The sequence below is a fragment of the Protopterus annectens genome, chromosome 1.part2 (assembly GCF_019279795.1).
Source record: "Protopterus annectens isolate FY-2018-M chromosome 1.part2, PAN1.0, whole genome shotgun sequence".
NCBI lineage: Eukaryota > Metazoa > Chordata > Ceratodontiformes > Protopteridae > Protopterus > Protopterus annectens.
The window spans coordinates 177760208-177782117 of NC_056727.1; the positions used below are offsets into that span (position 1 = coordinate 177760208).

Below are 21910 nucleotides of genomic sequence, written 5' to 3' on the forward strand. Positions count from 1 at the left end.
CAGAAAAATAGATACCAAACAGGAGAGGACCCAGGACTGAACCCTGTGGTACTCCACTTGTCACTGGTCTGAAGTCAGATTTGGAGTCTGCTACTTTCACAGTGTGGGTTCTGTCATTGAGCCAGTTGGCAACCCATCTTGTGACATAGGGATTTATACCTAGTTTAGTGAGTTTATCTATAATTCCAGAGGGAGGGATGGTGTCAAAAGCCTTGGCGAGATCTAGATAGTTTGTGTGAATCACCATACCCTCGTCTACGGCTTTGGTGACTGCTTCAAAGAAGTCTATCAGGTTTAGGAGACATGATCTGCCTTTTACAAACCCAAACTGGATGGGGTCCAGAGTTTGGAGATTATCAATGTCTTTGTTTATAAGTTCACCAATAATGCGAAAAGACCGTTGGTGAAGGACATCAAACAGGTACCAAGAAAACAAAAAACAGATGTCCTAAGCCAGGAAACACACCATAAGTTCCACACAGCAGGAAAGTGCACTTGTAGGATTTTGTAAAATCTTTTATTCGTAAAACACCATAATTTAAAATCAAATGAACCAGGTTAAGCGCTTTCTTCCCCTGTACAACACTTAGGGGACATCCTCAGAACCAAATACACATTTCCATAGGATCAACCTATTTAAACCAAGACACTCAATCAATTAATCAACTAGATGTTTGAATACATTAAGTTAAAATATATATTTTTTACAAAATGTCCACAATTGCTTGAAATTAGAGGATATCCCCATAAACTTCTAGATAACATAGTAGAAGAAATAAAGGATGGCTGGGGAATTAAATACAAACCCTTGTTAGGTAGTGGTGAAACAATACAGTGTTACAAGGAATGGTGTTTACAGCACAAGTATGTTCATAACCTTTGGGGTTGTGGAAAAACACTCAGGGGTATTATACAAAGGAATTAGAACATTTTTAAGGGTAATGTTGATAATTTTCAGACTTTTGGGTCAGTCACCAAACTTTATTTATAAAGCAGGAAAAAATTTCAAAAATCTAATGGAGCAAGTGGTTATACAAAGACCATTGGATACAAAAGGAACAACTAGATGTGGAAATTGTAACCAATGTACCTTTATTTTAAACGAGGATATAGTACATATTAAAGGCCATCATAGAGGCATTTTTTTACAAAAAGGTAATTGCAACACTAAAGGGGTAATATACATTTCGGTGTGTCAGAAATGTGATAATTATTATGTGGGTAAAACCACTAGAAATTTTAGGACACGCATTTATGAGCATTTATATGCTATTAGTAAGAACAACATGAAAAATGCACTTTACAGACACACCCTAGTTTGCCAGGGTGACATGATGTTTAAATTTGGCATATTAGAAGTTGTACCACACAACCCAAGAGGGGGTTGGTGGAAATTCTAGTAGATTTGAGAGAATTTTATTGGATAATTAAATTAAATGCCTTGGAAGCACCAGGTTTAAATGATTATTTATCCCTGGTGCCCATTTTAAGGAAAAGGGCATTAATTTTATGAATTTTATAAATTCTCTAACTTATCAATTCCTTAATTCACTCATTCATGTTTATTTTTATTCAGTTGTGGACATTTTGTAAAAAATATATATTTTAACTTAATGTATTCAAACATCTAATTGATTAATTGATTGATTGAGTGTTTTGGTTTAAATAGGTTGATCTATGGAAATGTGTATTTGGTTCTGAGGATGTCCCCTAAGTGTTGTACAGGGGAAGAAAGCTCTTAACCTGGTTTGTTTGATTTTAAATTATGGTGTTTTACGAATAAAAGATTTTACAAAATCCTACAAGTGCACTTTCCTGCTGCGTGGAACTTATTGTGTGTTTCCTGGCTTAGGACATCTGTTTTTTGTTTTCTTTGTTTATAATTTCCATGATGATACGTTCCATGGCCTTGTAGACCAGGCTTGTTAGGCTAATGGGCCTGTAGTTCCAGGGGTCCGTGGTGGCTCCCCCTTTGTGGAGTGGGATAACCGTCGCTGTGCGCCATTCAGTGGGCACAAAGCCTGAGGTGAGGCTATGATTGAACATGGTGCTTAGGTGGAGTGCCAGTTCATTCTGTAGTTCGTGTAGAACACAGTCTGGGATGTTGTCAGGTCCCATGGATGCTGTGTTCTTGGCTTTGGAGAGTGTGTTTTTTATCTGTGTAGCTGTGATTACAGAAACTTTGCACTCTTCCGGTATAGAGATGGGCCCTTTAGAGGGTGAGAGGGGGGTAATGTTAGCACTGAACCTATCTGCCAAGATGTTGGCAATATCAGTTGGTTCTGTATATTTAGTGCCATTGTGCTGTAACTCAGAGCAGATCGGAGTGTTGCCATTGAGATTATGACATAGCTATAGAATGCTTTGTGGTTGTCTTTAGAATCAGTGACAATTTTGTTTTCGTAACTAGCTTTGAAGGATTTTATGAGTGATCTCAACTTCTTACTGAGGCTAACCAGGGAGTTCCTCCAATCATGGGATTTTACTCTTTTTTTTTTTTTTTTTTGCAACAGTTTCTTTCTTCTGTTGTAGAGTTTGTTTATGGCAGAGGACCACCAGATTGGCTTCCTTTTTTTGGAGGATAGCATCTTGTTAGGGATGGCACGATCCATGCACTCATGTAAGTGCTTATAAAGTGCATTTGTGTAGGATTCAGCAGTCGTACTCTATTGTTCATCTGCATGAGTGTCGTGAAGTGTGCCACTTCTGTCTTAAGAAGTTGGCTTTGGAGAAATCTTTTTTACAGTGGTTTCCCTAATGGGGGGTGGGGGCAGGATATGGATGTCTAGGGTGATTAGCTTGAGGTTAGATCTGACCAATGAGGAATTGCCCTCTGGTGTGGAATACTGGTCGTCCATGTTGGTAATGACCAGGTCTAGGATATTGCTGCCCCTGGTGGGGGTATGGATACGTTGATTCAAGGCGTTGGAATTTATGAATTCCAGAAAACGTTGAGCAAAAGAGTTGGTACATGAGTAGTTTTCCCAGTTAATGGTGGGGTAGTTGAAATTGCCCATTATTAAGGTGTTGGGTTGTACCCTAATATTTTCCATTATATCAAGAAATGAGGAGTGGGAATCCTGGGGCATGGTGGGGGATCTGTAGCAAGTTACAATTTGGATTGCGGTCTTGCCCAGAGTTAGTTGCACTTGGATAATCTCAGATGCATTATGCTGAGCAACTAGCCTGGAGGTATGGATATCCTTAATGAATATGGACACACCTCTGCCTTTAGTGTTTCGGTCCAGGTTAGGTGGCCGAAAGGTGTGGTATGAATTATAGCCTGGTAATGCAGGGGTCCTCTCTGGTACCTTGAACCAGGTCTCTGTCACTGCACAGATGTCGATGTTCTCCATTTTAAGGAATGCCTCGAGTGAATGCATTTTGAGGTTTAGAATTCTAGCATCGAATAGCATTACCCTCAGATTTTGCTTGCTTGTACCTGTTATGGTGGTGAATTTGTCATTTGAACCTTGCCTAAAAAGGGCACTATAGGGGTGGCAAGAGCCTTAGCCAGTATCCGGAAACCCAACAAAATCTCCTTTTTTAAATAGGAGCAGGACCCCTGTTTGTGGACCCAGTTTAGGGCAACACCATCTTTGGGTGCATCCCATCAGATGTACCTCTGAGTAATGCCAGTGATGACAAATCCAAGGCACTATCTAACTATTTGCTTGTCATCTTTCAGACTGTGCAAGTATGGAGAATGACAAATTAATATTATACAAGAAAAGCCAAGTAATATTCAGAAATGTAAACCAAGACTGGTTGTTTAACTATAATTCTTTTGGCCAAACATGATGTCTTACAGTTTATAGCAAATTCATCAGAGGTTAATTACTTTGTTGAAAAGCAGTCACTGATTAATGAGTTATATTGTATGTTAATGTAAATGCAGTTGCCTTGCTTAATTACTTGGAGGTTGGCCTCTGCTTTGTGGATCTGATGTCACAGAATTCTGGCTGTAGAAACTGATAGGTTAATGCCTGTGGCACATGTCTTTTCTTCTTCTTGCTATATCTTCATTTCTTTCCTTCATTCAGGGTGCTGAGTTGCATATAAATGTCCTGGCAGTGAGAGCTGTTCTTCTGTTGTCGTAGGAACTGATACTGTGGCATATCCACACAGGACATTTCTGCATTCATTCTAATTAAATGGCTGTGGTCTGATAACATTGGCAAAGAATGGGGCAACTAATTCATGTTCACTGTGCAAGGAAGTGTGAAAGTGTGGTAGTGGGCCTTCAGAAACAGTCACTTTCTTTCTGCAGTCCATAACCTAGAGAAGCTCTTAGCCAACAGGCTGAGTGATTCCTATCCTTGTGCATCTCGAGTGGTCTCTAAGTCTGTTAGAATCTGTAAAGATTTACAGCCTTAGTTTTGCACAGATTTTATAAGCTAGATATGCAGGTACCCGTCTGTTTTTGTCATTATTTGAAAGAAACCTTGGGGACAGTGGCAAGAAAGTAACATATTTTGAATGCACTTATCCTACTGCAGGTGCTCAAGTAAATGGCTTCCATGTTCCATGATATTGTCAAGTTATATGGGGAAATGCCTCATTGTGCACTGATATATGTAGCCCCCCATGTCCCAGATGCTACATTCTGAATCTGCTATTTTTTTTTTTTTTTTTTTTTTTTTTTTTTACTAATCTTGTTTTCAACCTGTTTAGCTCTAATATGTTGACTGTCTTCCTTAATCTGTTAGTAGTTATTACTTGGAAAGTAATTCACTGTTTTTCTTGCTTCTTTAGGTTGGTACTGCTGTGGGTTTTCTGTTGCCTCCAATTTTAGTCCCTAACACAGCAGATGATCTTGACTTAATGGGGCATAACATCGGAATCATGTTCTATGGTACAGCAGCAATATCATCAGTTCTGTTTGTACTGGTAGCTTTAGGTATGTAACTGAGTAACACAAATGTATACTGGCTGTTTTATGTCCGTAACTAAATAACACCAATGTATGTATAATGGTTATACTAGTAGCTTTAGGTATGTTATACTAGTAGTTTTATGTTTGTAGCTGAATAATGCAAATGTATACTGGTATCATTATGTGTATAGCTAAATAATACAAATATATTGACATACCTTTAAGTATATAATGGAATAACTCAAACATATATAGATAGTTTATGTTATGTAGCTAAATAACATCAATGTTTACTGGTTATACTGATAGCGTTAGGCATTTAACTGAATAACACAAATGTATAATGGTAGTTTTACATGTGTAGTTAAATAACACTAATGTATAATGGTTATACTGGTAGCTTTAGATATATAACTGAATAACACAAATGTATAATGGTAGTTTTACATGTGTGATTAAATAACACTAATGTATAATGGTTATACTGCTAGCTTTAGGTATGTAAGTGAATAACACAAATGTATAATGGTAGTTTTACATATGTAGTTAAATAACACTAATGTATAACAGTTATACTGGTAGCTTTAGGTAGGTACCTGAATGACACAAATGTATGCTAGTAGTTTTAAGTTTGTAGATGAGTAATGCAAATGTTTACTTGTAGCATTCGGTATTTTAATGAATTAACATGTATAGTATTAGCTTTGGGTATGTAACTGAAGAAGACAAATGTATATTGGTAGCTTTACATACCTAGCTAAATACTGCAAATGTGTTCTTATAGCTTTAGGTATGTAGCTGAATAACAGAAATATGGCAACACCTGTTTTGAAAATTATATACCTTGGTTGGTAAAAGACATGCATATTTTTGCTTTCATCTGTCTTCAGTAAGTTTATAGTAAACATAACTTTGTGCCCAGAGACAGCAACTTCATTAGTTAATGGCTTTAGGAATTGGTGTTTTTTTTGTAACTTATACCCCAGTTCTTTCTGTCTGGTACAATATTATTGCAGTGCCATAAGTACCACAATAAAACAGGGTATGTCTTTTTGTTTGGTGCGCTATTGGCTTCTTACAAATAACTTTTCCTCAAATGTATGCATGCTGACATAGCTTTGCCACAGTGACTTCCACTGTATATGGCCTGAGTGTATCAGTGGTTGCCCACCCAAATACATTGCACAGTTGGCTGTTACAATTTGCTGATAGCTATGACTACATGTGTTGGTTAGTTAGGTGGGTGCACATGACTTCCTGGTTCTGTGAATCATTTGCAATACCATCACAAGAATCTGAGTGTTAGCATGCCACTGATGAAAGTTTGGATGATCTGAATGAGGACACAGTGTATCCCGGTGAAAACTGCGGTACCATTGTTTGTAGGTTTTGCTACTGCCATGCTTTCTTTCCATCCGTGTATAATGCCAAAGCACAAAGAAAGTCTCGACTTACTGTCTGTCATCTGGGCATATGAAGAATGTGTTGTTTCTAATAGTATTTGCACTACATGTTTTTTCCTTTTTTTCCCTACAGTGTTTAAGGAAAAGCCTCCTCTGCCTCCAAGCCAGGCCCAGGCTGTTCAGCAGGAACAGGAGGTGTACTCGTACAAACAGTCCATGATCAACTTGTTCCGCAGTGTTCCATTTGTACTGCTGCTTATCAGCTATGGTGAGTAACTGTCAGTACAGACATTACATGACTTTGCAAAGTTTGGTCTGTGTCCCACCAAAGCAGTGTAACAGAAGTATGGCAAACGGCTTATTCACACGTTACTCTTCAAGGCCACATATATTAAAAAAAAAAATACTTTCATCATGTCAGATGAGAAGTAAAGATGAGGAATTCCTAATTTAATCAGTGAGCTTTTCCTAATTTCAGTCATTAGCATTGATTAAATAATAAAATGCTTATTTTTTGGAGCTCCTTTTGATTGCAAATATTTTGGTTAAGCAAACAAAACTTAACTCTTAACAAAACTGTTAGAAAAATAATTTTAAACTGAACTGATACAAAATTGTTTTATATTTAGTGGAAAAGGAAGGGGCTATGGAGGGTGTGAAACTGTTGGTAAAGTGTAACTAGTACACAGTCTAAAATTTGCCCACTGCTTTTTGGTAGGAGTTTGTTTGTGTCTTTCGGCTTTTCCCGGTTAGGGGTCACCACAGCGGGACTCCGGTCCGCTAATGATTGGCAGTGGATTTTTACGGTGCTGATTGATAATGCTAAATGCCTACATACAGTCCTTATGTCACTATGTGCTATAGAACCTTGCTCTTAGTCTCAGTTTTGCTGACATCATGGGGATGAAACTGTCTCAGCATTTCAACCACCATGCAGTGATGAAACTGTATGTGAAGAAGTTATAACCTGAGCACAGAGTTTAGCATAGCATTTTATTTAAACCAGTTGCGCGTTTTAAGGAGTGGGCTTGGAGCACTGTACTGAATAACTAACCACGTTCTTTAGAATTGTACATTAGGCAGCCAGAAAAAAATCAAATCAATGAGTATAGGATGCAGTTTGTTAGCAGCTTTTAGTTTTAACCTTCTGCCCTATGCTGCCAGACCATGGATAACTGTGAGAACACTTGCAATCCTGCAGTCTTCCCCCATGCCTGAGAAATTCTGCTGCTTTTCACACAGTTTCTTCTAGTTCAGCCTTGTAGTTTATCATCTTCAGGGCATCTTTCTGAAGGATATAATTATGAATTTTTGTATTAAATTTTAGTCCATGGCTTTGGTACCAGTTATTTGCCTGTGTCAGACTCACTGGGAGAATATCTACATCTTATTGCACCCAGCTTGGAGTTGTCAGCAGATTTGATCAGCCAGTGGCCTTCTACATTTGCCTTGACTTCAGAAAAGGATATTCTGAACAGGGGAGGTCCTAGTATGGAGCCCTGTGTTATACCACTAGTAACACACCTCTTGGTGGAGATAGGTTTCCCCACCCTAACTTCATGTGTCTTATCTGTGAGCCATTTGGCTGTCCATCAGGTGACATAGGGCATATGGGTTTATGCCTAAATATGCGAGTTTGTCTATAATACCCAAGTTAGGTATTCTGTCAAATGCCTTTGCCGGGTTGAGGTAGGCAGTATGCACCGTTTTACCCTCATCCATGGCACTAGTGACCTTCATGAAAAAGTCCACCAGGTTTAGTAGCTTTGACCAGCCCTTGACAAAACTACACTGGCATGTGTCCAGTGTTTGAAGATTTCCTATGTCTTTGTTTAACAGGTACATGATAATTCTTTCCATGGCCTTCCATATAAAACTAGTCAAATTTATGGGTCTGTAGTTTCCTGGATGTGCAGCAGGTAAGGGTGATAAAGGCTAATGAGGGAAACGTACTCACAAGCGAGGAGAGTGTGTTGAGCAGATGGAAAGAGTACTTTGAGGGGCTGATGAATGAAGAGAATGAGAGGGAGAGAAGGTTGGATGATGTGCAGATAGTGAATCATGAAGTGCAGTGGATTAGCAAGGAGGAATTAAGGATAGCTATGAAGAGGATGAAGAACGGAAAGGCTGTTGGTCCAGATGACATACCTGTGGAAGCATGGAGGTGTTTAGGTGAAATGGCAGTGGAGTTTTTAACTAGATTGTTTAATGAAATTGTGGAAAAAGAGAGTGGATGCCTGAGGAATGCAGAAAAAGTGTTTTGGTACCGATTTTTAAGAATAAGGGTGATGTGCAGAGCTGTAGCAACTACAGAGGGATTAAACTGATCATTCACAGCATGAAGTTATGGGAAAGAGTAGTGGAAGCTAGGTTAAGAAGGGAGGTGATGATTAGTGATGAGCAGTATGGTTTCATGCCAGGAAAGAGCACTACAGATGCGATGTTTGCTCTGAGAGTGTTGATGTAGAAGTACAGAGAAGGTCAGAAGGAGTTGCATTGCGTCTTTGTGGATTTAGAGAAAGCATATGACAGGGTGCTTAGAGAGGAGTTGTGGTATTGTATGCGGATGTTGGGAGTGTCAGAGAAGTATGTAAGAGTGGTACAAGATATGTACGAGGGTAGTGTGACAGCGGTGAGGTCTGCGGTGGGAGTGATGGATGCGTTTAAGGTGGAGGTGGGATTACATCAAGGATCAGCTCTGAGCCCTTTCTTATTTGCAATGGCATTGGACAGGTTGATAGACGAGATCAGACAGGAGTCCCAGTGGACTATAATGTTTGCAGATGACATCGTGATCTGTAGTGAGAGTAGGGAAAAGGTGGAGGAGACCCTGGAAAGGTGGAGATATGCTCTAGAGAGAAGAGGAATGAAGGTCAGCAGGACTAAGACAGGATATATGTGTTTGAATGAGAGGGAGGATAGAGGAATGTTGAGGATGTAGGGAGTAGAGGTGGCGAAGGTGAATGAGTTTAAATACTTGGGATCAACAGTTCAGAGTAATGGTGAGTGTGGAAGAGAGGAAAAGAAGAGAGTACAGGCAGGATGGAGTGGGTGGAGAAGAGTGTCAGGAGTGATTTGTGACAGACGAGTACCAGTAAGAGTGAAAGGGAAGGTCTACAAGAGGGTAGTGAGACCAGCTATGTTATATGGGTTGGAGACAGTGGCACTGACAAAAAGACAGGAGTCAGAGCTTGACATGGCAGAGTTGAAGATGTTAAGATTTGCACTGGGTGTGACGAGGATGGGCAGGATTAAGAATAAGTATATTAGAGGGTCAGCCCAGGTTGGAAGGTTTGGAGACAAAGTGAGAGAGGCAAGATTACGTTGGTTTGGACATATGCTGAGGAGGGATGCAGAGTATATTGGGAAAAAGATGCTAAGGATGAAGTTGCCAGGTAACAGGAAAAGAGGAAGGCCTAAGATAAGGTTTATGGATGTGGTGAGAGAGGACATGCAGGTGGTTGGTGTGATAGAGCAAGATGCAGAGGACAGGAATAAATGGAAACAGTTGATCTGCTGTGGCAACCCCTAACAAGAGAAGCTGAAAGAAGAATAAGTTCCCTGGATCTGTTGATGGTCCACCTTTGTGTAGAGGGATGACCATTGCAGTCCTCCATTCCATAGGGATGAAGCCTGTCTGGAGGCTGTGGTTGAATAGAGATTCTAGTGGGAATGACAAGTCCTGTTTCAAGCTATTTAGGAGGCATCCTGAGATGCTGTCAGGACACATCAATGTAGTGTTTTTAGCTTTGGAGAGTGCAATGAGGAGTTGGGGAGAAACGGTAGAATGTATTTCTTGGGGGTGATGGGGGGGGGGGTAAAATTGGAAACCAAATTTACCAGCCAGCAAATTTGCTAAACCCTTTGGTTTGGTATAGGGAAGAGCCATTTACTGTTAGGTCAGCACACATTTGGGTATTATTCTTAAGATTGCATACTTAACCAGAAGTAATTTTTCAGTTGTTCTTAGCTTGGGTGGCTGTTTTTGCCTTGAAGTTGGCTTTGGCAGACTTGATTAGTCCCTTGAGTTGCTTGCTGAGACTGATGACAGAATTTTTTGTTTGTTGGGTATGTTTTTATTTTTGGACAGGATTTTCTTTCTTTTATCGTACAACCATAATTATACTGGGAGTCCACCATGGGGGCTTGCTTTTGGAGTTTGCCCTGAGTTTATTTCTGTTCGGTACTGCTTTTTCTGTGCAGTAATTTACATGTTTATAGGATTTCCATAAACATTGCCACATAGGCCACAATGTTCTCTGAGTTGGGGGGGGGCTTGGAATTTTGTTATTATAGTTAGACTTTGGAAAAGCTCTTTTAAAAATACCTTTATCAAATTATCACTTAATAGAAAGGAAAACAAACCATATTAACATTTTTCAATTTCCATACATTATACGTCACATATTTGTTTTCTTTGAAACTATCATCAGTCCAGCATTACATAAATTACTGAATTCCTGCCTTCCCCTAAACCTCACATCTTCCTGAACATTATTCTGCATATACTGTTCCTATAACTTCCATTTAGTTCTATGAAATTTGCTCCTTTCTTTTTCTAAAGATCCTTCTTTTAGTTCTTCTGTCTCTTGTATAAAATTCAGTACTTCAAATACAGTTAGTTTAGACTATGGTTTCCATTTTCTAGTAATTGCTTTTTTGGCAGACAACAAAATGAAACTTAATAAAGCCTTAATAGGTCAAGGCAATTCAGATTCTGTGTCCCAGCTCAAAAGAATAATTTCCTTAGTTACAGGCCTTTATTTGCTCACTCTCTACTTCTGTGCAGATATCTTTTTTTAATCTGCTAACTCATTACACTTCTAAAATGTATGTTTCCAGTTATCTCTTGCTTCCCCATCGTACCTCCAACATTTTCTATCTACCTGAGGAAAAATTATTTGAAGTCTGCTTGGGGTATAAAAATACCTATGCAAACACTTCCAAGCAAAGATCCTAAACCTTCTAGATTTTGTTGCATACTTTGGAGCCATACATATGTTTTACCATTGTTCTCCTGTAAATTGCTTTTCCAGTATCTCTTCCCAATGTTTTCTAACATCTGATTCCTGTAGTTATCATGAAGTATTTTATATGACTTACAAATTATCCCTTTTTTAACAGCAGCTTTTCTTCTAGATTCAATTAAATTTTGCCAGACTAGGTCTTACACTTAAGATCCCTTCTATCACTCTGTTTTTGCCTATACTCTGATGTCAGTCTCTGGTTGGAAAGGTCTCTAGCTTGCAGTCCAAATGTTTTCTTGGCTTCATCCCATTGTTACTTTTCCTTGTCTAGTTATTTGCTCCCAATACCTTGGTTCCTCTGTCAGTTTTCTGTGGTAAATTGCAGCCACCCCTTGCTTAGTTTCTGTACCATTGCAGTCATCCCTATTGGGAGAAGAATCACCTTTTTCCATTCTTGCATTGACTTAGTTCTTATAATACATTCTGCTACTCTATGAATATGATAGTCTGTATGGTTATTCTCATTAAAGGAGAACCACACCCAAAAACTGAAAAAGCAATGTTTTCAGCAAATCTTAAACTTTTCTGCATTGCCAATGCCTCTGTATCAGAATAAATGGTTACTATTTATTTTCGTAGTTATTATACCCCAAAGTGATCTGATGACAGCAGCTGCCATTGCTGGCATTATTTTGTTTTACAGTCAATGCCTTCATCTTCCTGATGTGTTAGAGGGACATAAATTTATTACTGCTCAATATCGGAGTTGTTTGGCTTCTGCTACATACCTACAATCAACTGCATTACTAGCTGAGTTAAGTACAATCTTGCAGTGTTAAAGACTGTACTGCATTTTATTTTCTGTGTATTTAATAGTTTCATTGAATATTGTGGGCTGCGTCTCTGTAGTTATGTATTTTTCTATTTAATTGTTTCATAGAATACTGTGGTCTCTCTCTGTCTCTGCAGTTAGTGGAAGCTATTGTGTTCCACTTCATTGATATTCAGTGTTAAACTCTTAGCCTAGAGGGTTTCTCTGTATTTATAAGTGTTAGTCACATATCTTTGAATTTATTACTGCTCAATATCTGAGTTGTTTGGCTTCTGCTACATACCTACAATCAACTGCATTACTAGCTGATTTAAGTACAAACTTGCAGTGTTAAAGATTGTACTGCATTTTATTTTCTGTGTATTTAATTGTTTCACTGAATATTGTGGGATGTGTCTCTGTAGTTATTTATTTTTTTATTTAATTGTTTCATAGAATATTGTGGTGTCTCGCTGTCTCTGCAGTTAGTAGGGGCTATTATGTTTCACTTCATTGATATTCAGTGTTAAACTCTTAGGCTGGAGGGTTTCTGTGTATTTATAAGTGTTAGTCACATATCTTTGAATTTATTACTGCTCAATATCTGAGTTGTTTGGCTTCTGCTACATACCTACAATCAACTGCATTACTAGCTGAGTTAAGTACAAACTTGCAGTGTTAAAGATTGTACTGCATTTTATTTTCTGTGTATTTAATTGTTTCATTGAATATTGTGGACTGTGTCTCTGTAGTTATTTATTTTTCTATTTAATTGTTTCATAGAATACTGTGGTCTCTCTCTGTCTCTGCAGTTAGTTTCTCACCCACCATCCCTGTTCTTGTTGTGGTATTAATCTTAGTGGCTTTGGAACTGCCTGCCCCTCCTGTAAATTTGTGTTTGGACACTCCTCCTGGATCTATCTCATTTGCTCATTCTACCGAGAACAGTGAGATCATATTCTGACTTCATACAATCCTACCAGTCCCATCTGTTCAGCTCTATCCCAGCTCTATTCCAGTCTAGTGTCACTAGCTCATTCTACCTAATACAGAGAGAACATTTGTGATGGGCAAGCCACTTAGATCCTTAATTTTGAATTGCCATCTGTTTCTCCTTTCTCCCGTTCCAAAAAAAAAAAATTCTAAGCTTCTTTCCTGCCTTTCCTGTAACTAGTCTAGCCCAGATACAGATTTGCTGTATCTAGGACTGCTTGTAAGCTTCTGAATCCCCCAAGCCTTTCTGTGTTGGAGGGAAGCCTTCTAGCTTATCAGTGGGAGTGGTAAGCACTAGGTAGCCTATCTACCACAAGAGTGGTTTCTGGCACAGAAATTGTAGTTTATTGGCTGGTGGGCAGTTTTTCTATCTCTTTCAACTTTCTGGTTTAAAAGCCCTCGTTTACGCTCGTTTCCCCCCTTTCCTGTAACTAGTGTAGTTCAGATACAGATTTGCTGTATCCAGGACTGTTTGTAAGCTTCTGAGCCCCCCAAACCTTTCTGTGTTGGAGGGAAGCATTCTAGCTTATGAGTGGGAGTGGTAAGCACTAGGTAGCCTATCTACCACAAGATCCAGATAGAGATTCTTAGTTTTAGCACTTGAATTTGCTTATTCGTGCTCAGCACTTGTTCAGAACTTGTTGTTAGCACTAAATAAGCTACAAATTACTACAGCACTCAAACTTCCTCTTTACCCAGAGGAAAACAGTTTTCGTACTTACTTTCCTCACTTGCTTAGAGAAAAACAGCTCTTATACTCACTTTCCTCACTTGTCTAGAGGAAAGTAGTTTTTTATTCAGGCATGTCCAAGGGTCAGCTCCCAGTGTCCTCTCCTGTCTGATGAATCTGGGCATCTTGAGGCAATGTAGCAATTGCCTCACGTACACAGACAACCCTCTCCTCCTACCACCCAACACCACAACCTGTGAGAGATGCACTTATCTAGCCAAACTGGAGGTAAACCTCTCTCCAACCAAGACTGAACTTGACAGTTAAGAGGAGAAAGTAAAGACTTGCACCACACTCATCACATAGTCCCACTAAACCTACACCACCAAAATCCACACATAGAAACACAAAAATGTTCACAGAGGCTCTAAATAATAATCTGCTCTAGCAACAGAGACCTCCAAAGCAGAAATGCAAGCAACCTCCACCCCTCAACACAACCCAAATGACACATAGCCCACAGACTCAGTGTGCCAATAAACCACAGCCCATAAGGCAAACCAACGTACCCAACAAACTAGTCACAGGTGACTCTATAGTCAGGCACACTGATGTCCCACTTACCAGGCTAAACAAGGAGAAGGTTACTATCAGCTGCCTTCGGGTGCCAGGATCTGCCACATAACCCACGTACTCAGGTCACTCCACAACAAGTACAAATATGACTCTGTCATTGTCCATGTTGGTGTGAACGACCTGAGACATACCCCCCCCCCTGGACTACATGAAAAGAGACATGGAAGAGCTCTCTGATCTTCTAGCCCAGGCAGGTATGACCCTAGCCCTGAGTAGCATCCTGCCATCACCCAGAATGATACCACAGTACAAGGACAAAATGACTGACTTCAGCAATTAGCTAAGCTTCTGGTGTCATTCTAAGGGGATCCAGTATCTGTCTGCCTGGGATGACATAGTCGACAGACCATGATGCTTTGCCAGAGATGGCCTGCACCTGTTGACCCTGGATTCCGGATACTGGCCAAGGCTCTTGCCGCCCCTATAGTGCCTTTTTTAGGCAAGGTTCAAATAAATTCACCACCATAACAGGAACAGGTAAGCAAAAACTGAGAGTAATGCTACTCAATGCTAGAAGTCTAAATCTCAAAATGCACTCACTCGAGGCACTCCTTAAAATGGAGAACATCAATATCTGTGCAGTGACTGAGACCTGGTTCAAAGCTCTAGACAGCACCCCTGCATTATCAGGCTATAACTCATACCACACTTATTGGCCATCTAACCTGGACCAGAACACCAAAGGTGGAAGTGTGTCCATATTCATTAAGGATATCCACATATCCAGGCTAGTTGCGCAGCATAATGCATATGAGGTTAGCCAAGTGCAACTAACTCTGGGCAAAACTGCAATCCAAATTGTAGCTTGCTACAGATCCCCCACCATGCCCCAGGATTCCCACTCCTCTTTTCTTGATATACTGGAAAATATTAGGGTTCAACCAAACACCCTAATAATGGGTGATTTCAACTACCCCACCATTAACTGGGAAAACTACTCATGTACCAACTCCTTTGCTCAACAGTTTCTGGAATTCATAAATTCCAATGCCTTGGAGCAACTTATTCACACCCCCACCAGGGGCAACAATATCCTAGACCTAGTCATTACCAACATGCGTGACCAGTGTTCCACACCTGAAGTCAAGTTTTTTTGGTCAGATCCAACCATAAGCTAATCACCCTTGATATCTACATCCTGTCTCCACCCACCATTAAGGAAACCACAGTAAAATTTTTCTCCAAAGCCAACTTCATGCTTCTTAAGACAGAAGTAGCAAACTTTATGACACCCATGCAGATGGATAATACAATTACAACTGCTGAATCCTACACAAATGCACTCTATAAGCACTTACATGAGTGCATGGATTGTGCTTTGCCAAGCAGAACCAAGATGCTATCCTCCAAAACAAGGAAGCCAATCTGGTGGTCCCCTGCTATAAACAAACTCTACAACAGAAGGAAGAAACTGTTGCAAAAGAGAGTAAAATCCCATGAGTGGAGGAGCTCCCTGGTCAGCCTCAGTAAGAAGCTGAGATCCGTTACAAAATCCTCCAAAGCTAGCTACAAAAACAAAATTGCTACTGATTCTAAGGGCAACCACAAAGCATTCTATAGCTATGTCAAGAATCTCAATGGCAACACCCAGATCTGCTCTGAGTTACAGCACAATGGCAAGAAAATTATTTGCCAATATCTTGGCAGATACGCTCAGTGCTAACATTACCCCCCCACCCCACCCTCTAAAGGGCCCATATCTATACAGGAAGAATGCAGAGTCCCTGAAATCACATCTATGCAGGTAAAAGCTGCACTCTGTAAAACCAAAAACACAGCTTCCATGGGACCGGACAACATCTCAGGCTGCGTTTTACATGAACTTCAGAACCCCCACCTAAGCACCATGTTCAATCATAGTCTCATGTCAGGCTTTGTGCCCACTGAATGGTGCACACCAACAGTTATCCCACTCCACAAAGGGGGGAGCCACCACTGATCCTGGGAACTATCGCTCTATTAGCCTGATGAGCCTGGTCTGCAAGGCTATGGAACGTACCATCATGGAACACATAAACAAAGACATTGGTAACCTCCAAACTCTGGACCCCACCCAGTTTGGGTTTGTGAAATGCAGATCATGCCTTCTGAACCTGATTGAGTTCTTTGAGGCAGTCACCAAAGCCATAGACGAGGGTAAGGTGGTTCACACAGCCTATCTTGACCTCGCCAAGGCTTTTGACACCATCACCCATTCTGGAATTATAGCTAAACTCACTAAACTAGGTATAAATCTCTACATCACAAGATGGGTTGCCAACTGGCTCACTGACAGAACCTACACTGTAAAAGTTGCAGACTCCAAATCTGACTTCAAACCAATGACAAGAGGAGGTTCCTGACCCAGAGACTCCCCATACTCTGGAATAGACGGCCCATACATGTCAAGCAGAGCGCCTTGTTGGCCCTCTTCAAAAGGAACCTTGATGATTGGATGGGAGATAGGAAATTCACCCCGGGGATCATGTCAGTCGCCCTGCTAGACAGAGTCCCAGAGAAGTAAATATTGTGGGAAAAAAATTTCCAGGGAATTTTTATGGCTAGGCTTGCATAGGCCTTAGGGCCGATAGCCTAGTACCAACCTATGAAACACAGGGTTCAGTCTTGGGACCTCTCCTGTTTGGTATCTGCTTTTCTGAAGTACATTCTCTGAAGTACAAGTTAACACAGAAGGCCTCTGGCTAACGAAGGTCGTAGGTGACTGCAAACTAGGAGCCATAGTAGAGTCTCCAAATGATGTGGACATCCTACAGAAGGGCCTCACTGAGACAGATGCCTGGTGTCAGAGGCATGGCCTCAAGCTCAATGCCAAAAAGTGCATTGTCATCCCCTTTGATAATAACTCTGTACCCATAAACTACCACATAAACGGCAATCTACTTAACGCCGAATGTGTGATAAGAGACCTGAGGACCCAGGTGGATAGTTGTCTCTCCTTTGATAATCACATTGCCACAGTAGTCAGGAAATCCTTCTCTGTGGCACACCTCATCATAAAAGGGTTCTTATCCAGGAAAAAAGAGTTCCTTGTTTCCCTCTACTCAGCAGTCATTAGACCCATTATAGAGTACAACGCCCCTTTTGGAATGTACCTCACAAGACATCTGCAGCAGCTGGAAAGGCCACACAAGTACCTCACAAAGAGGATTACTGGCCTCAAACAGATGCCCTACACTGACCGTCCAGGAGAGGCCGTAGGTCAACTGGTGCTCTACACAAAAGGGCTCCATGGCGCCCCCCACCACATTACCCGGTACCCCTCTCTTGGTCTACCTACACCAAATAAATACTGGAAAAGTGCCCCTGCTATACCGGTGCCATAGGCGACCGTCTATTTGTCCTATGCCTAAGGCCGGCTATGTGACGGTCTCATACTCCATATTTATTCTGTAGCATATCGGCTACTCCGAGGAGATCTCTGCCTAACATATAAAGCTATGTTAAACCCAGAGCTGTTGGACATGCTACACCTAAACTAATCCAAATCCCTCTGAGCTACACGCTCTAGGGACCTAAACCTTGTCACCACAATAAACAGGACATGCTGGAGGGATAGATTCCTGTCCCAGAGACTTCCTATACTCTGGAACAAGCTACCCATCTATGTCGAGCAAAGTACTTCATTAGCACTCTTCAAGAAAAATCTTGATGAGTGGATGGAAAATAGGAAATACACCCTGTGGATCACTTCTGTGGCTCTGCTCGACAGGGGCATACGAAATTAACTTTCTTGGGTGGCGTAAGCCAGGGAACCTTGTTGGCTAGGCTTACTTAAGCCCTTGAGCCAATAGACTAGTACCTACCTGTGACTGCTTACATTCTGCTGTTGGCATCAGTCTGCATTTTTAATTACTTTACTTCCTTTGATTTTCATTGGTGGCCATCTCTGTTGCAACATTTTAGGTTCATAGGTTGGTACTAAGCTATCGGCCCTAGGGCCTATACAAGCCTAGCCATAACAATTCCCTGGCTATTTCTTCCCACACTGTTTACTTCCCTGGACCCCTGTCTAGTAGGGCAAATGACGTGATCCCCGGAGTGAATTTCCTTTGTCCCATCCAGTCATCAAGGTTCCTTTTGAAGAGGGCCAAAGAGGCACTCTGCTTGACATGTATGGGCAGTCTATTCCAGAGTATGGGGAGTCTTTGGGTAAGGAACCTATCCTTCCAGCATGTTTTGTTTACTGTGATGAAAAGGTTTAGATCCCTGGAGAGTGTGGCTCTGAGGGATTGGGATTTCTTTAAGTGTAGCATGTCCCAACAGGGTTTGACATGGCCTTGTACATTAAGCAGAGATCGCCTCGGAGTAGACGATATGCAACAGAGTATAGCTGGAGTTTTTTAAGCCGGTCAGCATAGAGCATCTGCTTTAGGCCTGTGATTCTTTTAGTGAGGTATTTCTGCGGCCTTTCCAGTTGTTGCATATGTCTTGAGAGGTACATACCAAATGGGATGTTGCATTCTATAATCGGTCTAATGAGGGATGAGTATAGTGGGGCAATGACCTCCTTTTTTCTGGATGAAAAGCCCTTAGTGATGAGGTGTGCCACATAGAAGGGTTTCCTGACTGTTGTGGTGATGTGGTTATTGAAGGTGAGTCCACTGTCCACCTGTGTCCCTAAGTCTCTTATCACACTTTCAATGTTTAGTGTACTGCCACCATTTTAAGGAATGTTTGAATGACAGACTTGAAAATGTAGCTGAATTAATTGTTTTTTTTTTTCAAATTAACCACTGTAGTTCACTGTTCAAGTGTAGAAAGCTGACCCCTATGATTAATAGGGGTTTATTGGGCTGAGATGGCTTGTGTTGCACACAATTTTAAATATTGTAGCTAGAATTAAAGTCTGTTAATCTTCTTTCCCCAACTCCAGAAGAGAATGAACTTTTGCAGGAATTAGTATAGAAAACAGAGCAAAATCATATGCTGACAAAATTAAGAAGAGTTAAATTAACATATTTGCTTTCTTTCTTTGTGGCACAGGGGTTTATTGAAAGGAAAGACATTTGCATCTGAAAACTAAGCTTGAAAGCCCTGCCTTTGTTCAGACTCCAGGCTATGCTAGTTATCTGAGATGAAATGCTGGCGCTCTGTAACTGATAAGGCACATTTAAATGTCATTGTTTTCTTAATGGCTCTGTTGTTGGGATAAGTGACCTCATTTTAATTACTGTGCCACTCTTAGAAGTTGTTGTGATTGTAACAGATGAGACAAATGTAGGAAAAAAAGACAAACTTATATATTTTTTCTGTATGTGAAGTGTTTAGTCTTGGATTACAGGGAAGGAAAAAAAACACTTTTTGGAAAGAAAAACTTGACTTCTGCGTGGAGTTCTCCTTTAAGGATCTGCATTCAAAAACCCGCTCTCTTTTTTTTATTTCTTGAATTCCACCCTGCTTCATCATCATCACTTTCCATTTTGAATTATAATATTCCGCTTGTGCTGTGTATACAAGTCTTAACTGTGTAGCTCTAAAGCACCCCTTCAAATTAGGTAATCCTAACCACCTTGTTCTATTGGAAAGATCAACTTATTCAACTTAATTCTTGCCGTCTTCCCCTCTCAGATAAATTCCCAACTCTTTTTATTAATTATTGTCTATAACTTCTCCTTTGGTCGATAAAAATATGCCGGATACATATATAAAGCTAAAGGCGCTAAAAACATTTTCACTGGTTTTATCTTACTATCCATATTCATAAACAAGAGCTTCCAGTATCTTAGTTTTTCAATTAACTTTTGCTTAGTCTCTTCCCACATATCCTTACCTGCCATAACAGAAGCCTTTTTAATCCATTCTCTAATACTTCATCTTATTATCTCCCCATAAAGTCTGTATGACTTACCATTTTGTCTTATTTTTTTCAACCCTACTTGTTTAGAAAAATGTTTATAGGTAGAGCATTTTTACACCCCACCACCCTAGCAGCCTAAGAAAATATTATTGATATCAAACTTGCATTTGTCCAACCTTTCTTCTCTTGTTATACTATAAAACCTTTATTTCTTACATCTAAAAAGTACTTATTTGCTTTAATATTTTCTACACCTAAAACGGTCATTGCTGTGAATCCCCCATATTTAAAATTCCTCTGACTACACAAAACTGCTTTACTATATATAACATTCAGGTTATATAATGACATGTTTTATACAAATACTAACAAGAACAAAAATTGTTTTACTTGCAGTTACCGTTTTTCGTTTTAGTGTCCTTCTGATGTAATGGCATAAAGTGGGATTTATGCTTTACAGTCCACCCACAAGTTTAACAAAGTCAACAAGAGTCCAATCTTTCTCAACCACTTTTTCATGCAAAGCCATATTTCAAAAATATGAGTGATGCTTTGCAGTCTCTTATTTTTCACTAATTTAAGTGTTAGTGGTCTTACTTCTGTTCATCTCCATTTCCAACACCAGGCACTGGTTCAAGTCCAAGGTACTCCTGATTGTTCTAGTTAATTCCTATTTTTTTTTTCTGTTCCTCAAGTCTTTTCCTTTAAAACAATGAAACATTTTTTACTGGCAAAGTTTTTATATGAGCTTTGTAAGAGGAATGAGTAGTTGTGTCCCCTCTCTGAGTTTGCCGGCTCACTTTTTGTAGGATAAACCTTGTTTCCTCCCTTGTCTGCTCTACATCAAAAATGTGTTTGCTCCTCCAGGAATAAATATTCTGAAGACAGCTGGGTTCAACAGCTTGAACCCCACATCCACCCCTTAACATTCACTTACTGCCTGAATAAATTTACTTCTCTTCCAGGTGTATATTGAATAATTATTTCCACAAACACTCTGCTGTCTCTAATTTTTTATTACTTTTCCCTTCTTCTACACCATTGTCAGGTTCAGATCTTTCTGCTGGTATGAGTGCATCTTTACTAATACAGGTCTTGGCTGATTTTCTTATTTCCAGATTTGAAGCATGTACTCTGTGGCCTTTCATTTCTTTTAACAAACCCTGCTATGGAATACCAGTCCAGTATTTATCTGTGCTTTCATTATATTACTAAAATCTGTTACAGTTTCTCTGGTACAGCAAAAAACTTAGGTTTTCTATTCACGCACTGTCTTCTACCTAATTTTTCAAACATGTCTACTCGTACACATTCAGCCTTTTCTTCATTTCATCCTCTGATTTTTGCAGTTTTCAGTTCATCAGAATAGCTAGTTAAAGGTTCTGTTTTCTGAGCCTTTTATTGTTATTTGAGTTTATATACTATTTCAGTGTTTCATTTATTTTAATAACCTCTGATAGTACTTCATTTGTTTTAATCACCTCTTAGGTTCATAGGTTGGTACTAGGCTATCGGCCCTAGGGCCTGTACAAGCCTAGCCATAACAATTCCCTGGCTATTTCTTCCCACAGTATTTACTTCCCTGGACCCCTGTCTAGCAGGTGACTGACGTGAGCACATTTCATTGTTTCCTCTGAATTACCATAAGCCATCTCTTGTACTGAAGCTGTAACTTGAACTGATCTTTACTCAACAGCTGTAGGTTTCTTCCCAGACATTTATTTCACTTCTCCTTTTCTGGGTAGTTTTCATTCAGG

At 40.0% G+C, this 21910-nt stretch overlaps 1 protein-coding gene across 1 annotated transcript in view; it reads left to right on the forward strand.

The window, feature by feature from the left end:
• The window catches only part of FLVCR1 (FLVCR heme transporter 1), a 927801-nt gene that overhangs the window by 138212 nt on the left and 767679 nt on the right, over nucleotides 1-21910 (forward strand). The window contains exons 2-3 of the mRNA XM_044055488.1: nucleotides 4756-4900; nucleotides 6413-6547. Coding sequence (XP_043911423.1) covers nucleotides 4756-4900; nucleotides 6413-6547 — 280 coding nt within the window. The remainder of the gene's footprint in view (nucleotides 1-4755; nucleotides 4901-6412; nucleotides 6548-21910) is intronic.